Source organism: Nilaparvata lugens, chromosome 1 (genome assembly GCF_014356525.2).
Source record: "Nilaparvata lugens isolate BPH chromosome 1, ASM1435652v1, whole genome shotgun sequence".
NCBI lineage: Eukaryota > Metazoa > Arthropoda > Insecta > Hemiptera > Delphacidae > Nilaparvata > Nilaparvata lugens.
In genome coordinates, this window is record NC_052504.1 from 71,205,904 (window position 1) to 71,208,522 (window position 2,619).

General features: G+C 36.3%; 1 protein-coding gene across 1 annotated transcript; it reads right to left on the minus strand.

Annotated features, from left to right (window-relative positions):
• Positions 1 to 1,295: 1,295 nt before the first annotated feature.
• On the minus strand, positions 1,296 to 2,231 carry LOC120354507. Its single transcript, XM_039441812.1, has 2 exons — positions 1,971 to 2,231; positions 1,296 to 1,567 (listed from the first exon to the last, which is right to left on the minus strand). Exons 1-2 carry the CDS (start codon positions 2,215 to 2,217, stop codon positions 1,320 to 1,322), a joined length of 495 nt encoding a protein of 164 aa, XP_039297746.1. The 5' UTR covers positions 2,218 to 2,231; the 3' UTR covers positions 1,296 to 1,319.
• Positions 2,232 to 2,619: the final 388 nt, after the last annotated feature.

Here is a 2,619-nt window from a genome sequence, read left to right on the forward strand (position 1 = left end):
GCATTCTCAATCAGGACCAATACTACAAGTGTGATTTTATATGCGGACAACAATCTAAATGTCTACTGGGACTGGGTCAAAAGGAGATTACATTTGCAGGATTTACAAAAATTGATAGTGCAGGACATGTGAAACGAATCAGGCTGGAGGACGGAACATCTGGTGATTCGGCTTTTGAGATTAGCATCTACAAGGCTGTACGCATACCTATGCCACCGCCATCTACTGGGGGATATGACAAAGTTGATGGACATCCATGCATTGTTCGTGAAAGGAATAAGCCATCAGTTGAGCATTATGTCACCAACAATGATTATAGCCGAGGAGAAAGACTTCTTCAGCTGTATATTCTGTTCAATACTGAAGATTGATTATATGTTTGTCAATAAATACTATGTGTAATGAACCATTTGTTATTATTGATTATCCTACTTCCTCATATAGGTAAGAAATTAGGTTGCTATGCTTTCAATGAAGACAGTTTCAACGACCCCACTCCTCCCCTGTCATTATATGTTTACAGTTTTTTGTCTACTGCCCAATATCTATTGGCATGTTGCAACAGGTTGACCAAGATGCAAAATATCAAAAGATATCCATTGAGGTGTAATGGTATACAACCCTGTATACTTACCTCAACAATTGGGACCCGACATCAATCTATACCCCTGAAGGTTCGAACCTGGGACCTACAGCATGGAAAGTGACACCGCTAACCACTACACCACAATGGATATCTGTTTATTTGATGTTTTTGATTCCTTGTTAAGCAGCTTACTCTGTATGACATGGTAAAGGATAATGAAAACTCAATAGGAAATTGTTCAATTCTCTTTTATATGTACGTGTATGTGCTACAGTGTAGTGAAAATAAATTTAAAACGTTGCAATACTTTTATTTTCAAAATTTATTACAAGTAAACAATACATTTTTTCTGGAATTTGTTACATCGAGATAAATCTTATAAGACAATACATTTCTGAATTCTTAAGCATAATGTTACAAGTATACAGCAATACAATTTTTAGAATTTCAAGCATCAAATTGTTACATCAAGATAACTCTTATAAAACAATACATTTCTGAATTCTTAAGCATAATGCTACAAGTATACAGCAATACATTTTTAGAATTTTTAACAAATTTTCAAGAATTTTAAGCAAATTTTCCAAAGTATACAACATCTTTACAATACCTATTGATAATACAAGCCAATCAGTTCATTCTGTATCATAAAAAATACCTGCTCCCACTGCACACAACAAGAGTAAATTTTTAATAAATTTTTTTCCGCCTAAACCCTCAATAAAATCATCATTCAGCACATAGAAAATGCACAACTGCATTTTGACTGTTTGACTGTTGACAGCCTGTAACATGCAGGCCAATGATCAAATAAATCTTTTCCAAAATGATCTTGTATGAACCAATCAAATTTGTTTGCAAGATACTCATGAGACTGATACTTCTCCAATGCAGTTATCAGCTCAAACAATATAGTTTTAAAGTCTTTCCTCATGTTCATGAAATACTCCATTCTATCTTCATATGACAGCGTCTTGAAATCTGAAAAACATTTTATACTAATATTATTAAACAATTTCTTCTCTTTTTTGTTTTAAAAAAGTATTATCAAGTTTACATTTATGCATTTAGGCTTCGGAACATGGAATTCCATTTTTGAAAAATTCCAACGTATGTGTACGATTACGATTTTTCAAAGGTGAAACTTCACGTATAATAACACTATACCCAGTCATATCAACTGGATCTTCCCCCACTCTTTTGAACACTGTGTTGGTATACATTTTGGGCATGAAACAACGTGCATAGTCATACTCTCTTTCTAATTCGGCAGTTATTCCCTCCCCATTTATACTGGTTACACGTTTCACATAGCGTGAATTGATCTGTACTCCTTTGGGCATTTTGGCAAGATTCTCTAGGGTGAAAGGTTTGAATACTCTACCCTCTCTGAAGATTGCTCCAGCTATCTCTGCATTGTTGGCAGCATTGTTGGCAGCACCATCAGCGGTTGGGGTGGCAGTGGCATCAGAGGCTGTGGCAGAGGTGTCGGTTGTAGCGGAGGCATCAATGGTAGCAGTATCAGTTGCAGAGGCATTGCATGGGGTGGTAGACATGGCATTGCATGGGGTGGTAGTGACATCAGAGGCTGCGGCAGCAGAGGCATCAGTGGTAGCGGTGGAATTCGGCATCTGTAATTTCCATATATATGTTAATAGATGCTCATTACATTTCTACTGGTAATAGTTTGACCTATATTAGCGACATCCATAGTTGTAGGGGTACATGTTTGCAATATATATAATAAGCAGTATTATTATATTATATTTTTTGTATCCATCATAACCGTCATGCATAGAAAGAGGGTTGGAAGCATTGTTCATGCAGTGTTATTTGATGAAGCATTAAAACTTAATTTTTCAATGTCTGACCTTATTCATTCTGACGTGATGGGTGTAGCTGTACTGAGGGGTATGCTTAAGGACAGTTTAATTAAGGGTGGATAGTTTGATTGACTTCGAGCCATCCCGAAAAACGTATTTTACAGCAAGGACATTTGGGTGGGGTACCAGTAGTACAATTTTCGCATGCAA